The sequence below is a fragment of the Acinonyx jubatus genome, chromosome D3 (genome assembly GCF_027475565.1).
Source record: "Acinonyx jubatus isolate Ajub_Pintada_27869175 chromosome D3, VMU_Ajub_asm_v1.0, whole genome shotgun sequence".
Lineage (NCBI taxonomy): Eukaryota > Metazoa > Chordata > Mammalia > Carnivora > Felidae > Acinonyx > Acinonyx jubatus.
This window is the reverse complement of record NC_069392.1, coordinates 3879572-3881322: the sequence shown is the minus strand read 5'-3', so window position 1 is coordinate 3881322 and position 1751 is coordinate 3879572. Positions and strand designations below refer to the sequence as shown.

The 1751-nt window shown below is 48.8% G+C and overlaps 1 protein-coding gene across 1 annotated transcript; it reads right to left on the bottom strand.

The window, feature by feature from the left end:
- Positions 1-571: 571 nt before the first annotated feature.
- LOC106986933 (ribose-phosphate pyrophosphokinase 2-like) lies at positions 572-1484 on the bottom strand. Its single transcript, XM_053205729.1, has one exon. It carries the CDS (start codon positions 1317-1319, stop codon positions 633-635), a length of 687 nt encoding a protein of 228 aa, XP_053061704.1. The 5' UTR covers positions 1320-1484; the 3' UTR covers positions 572-632.
- Positions 1485-1751: the final 267 nt, after the last annotated feature.

The following is a 1751-nucleotide window of genomic DNA, read 5'->3' as shown; positions in this document are numbered from 1 at the left end:
AAATAAGACAGCGGACGGGAGCCGCTCAAAGAGCTGTCCCCACGGGATGGCCAGAGCACAGCGTGAGTGCCACCAGTCCGCTCACTGGGTCTATCTCGACACTCTCTCAATCAGATCTGTTGCCGAACACAAATTTTGGAATTTCAGAACGTGACACTGCAGGTAAGTGACAGTTGTAACATGTTTTTCAGAAGTGGCAATAACAAAAAAGACACCAAACTACATTGCCTCTGATATGGCTAATGTTTATCAGACGGTAAACGTGTCCGTGGCCATCTTAAGCCACATAAAATTTGGTCACATTAAGCACAATAACCCCAATGGTTCATTTGACATCTGGTTACTTAAAAAAAAATCAAAATTCAGGGTATTATAAATTTTCTAAGATTCACTCAGAAATAAAAGGCTAATTCTGCATACAGAGTTTTACCCAAATGTCCATAGGCATTATCATTATTTACACAGAAGGTTTCAATCTGAAGTCACCTTTGGGAACCTCAAAATATATAAACTATGAACTTCCACAGTGGAATTATATGTACTTGAAAATTGTGGCCTCAAAATACCCACGTCCGGGATCTATAGCGACCATGGCTGAACAGGTAAGACACAGATTCAGCGTTGCGTGTTCTTCAGATCACCTCTGCCAAGATCATCGAGATATCAATAACCTGAATCTGGGGACAGTGTCTCATTTTGTCCTCCTGCAGAATGGTGTTTGTGACCACAACAGCCTTAAAGGCGACATTATTTATTCTGGAAATAGCTGGCCCAGAGAAGATCCCGTGTGTGAGGACAGCATAAACTTTGGTGGCTCCAGCTGAGAGTAGCTTGTCCGCGGCATGGCAGATGGTGCCACATGTGTCAGCCATGTCGTCCACGAGGATGACCACGCGGTCCTTCACGTCGCCCACCAGAACCATCCGGTCTACTTTGTTTGCTTTCTTCCTCTCTTTGTGAATCAGGGCAAATTCCACATTCAGCCTGTTCGCAATCGAGGTGACCCTCTTGGCTCCCCCGGCGTCAGGTGAAACTATGATACAATGGTCCCACTCGGCAGTGTTCTCCCGGATCCACTGCAGGACCACGGGCTCTGCGTACAAATTATCCACTGGGATGTCAGAGAATCCCTGGAGGTGAGAGGCGTGCAGGTCCATGGTGATGATGTGATCTGCCCCAGCCACTGACAGCATATTGGCCGCAAGTTTCGCAGAAATCGGAGCGCGGCTCTTGTCCTTTTTGTCTTGTCGGGCATATGGAAAACACAGGATCACGGCAGTCACCCTGGAAGGCGACGCGATCTTACAGGCATTGTTCATGATGAGAAGCTCCAGGAGGTTGTCGTTGACTTCTCCACAGCCACTCTGGATGATAGAGACATCTTCGCCCCTCACACGCTCTCACCGATCTCGACGCTGGTCTCCTGGTTGCTGAACTTCTCAGTGACCACCTTGCCCAGCTCCAGGCCCAGGCAGCCGGCCACGCGCTGGCCACGCGCTGGGACCGGTCCTGGTGGGAGCTGCCACTGAGGAGCACGATGTTGGGCATGGCGGAGGCAGCGGTGGCACTGGAGGCTGCAACGCGAGCAGGAAGGCGCGGCTCGAAGGTATAATAAAAATTTTAATTTTTCTTACTCTCAATTGATGTTAGCAGAGAAAAATCTGTTCAAAATAATAGTAGCAAGAATGTACCCAATTCTGTACGTGCACATATAAGGGAAATGAATGGCACCAATGGTACGGGGGGCAGGA

Coding starts and splice junctions, on each gene's coding strand:
- LOC106986933 (XM_053205729.1), bottom strand. CDS start 1,319: ATGAACAATGCCTGTAAGATCGCGTCGCCTTCCAGGGTGACTGCCGTG.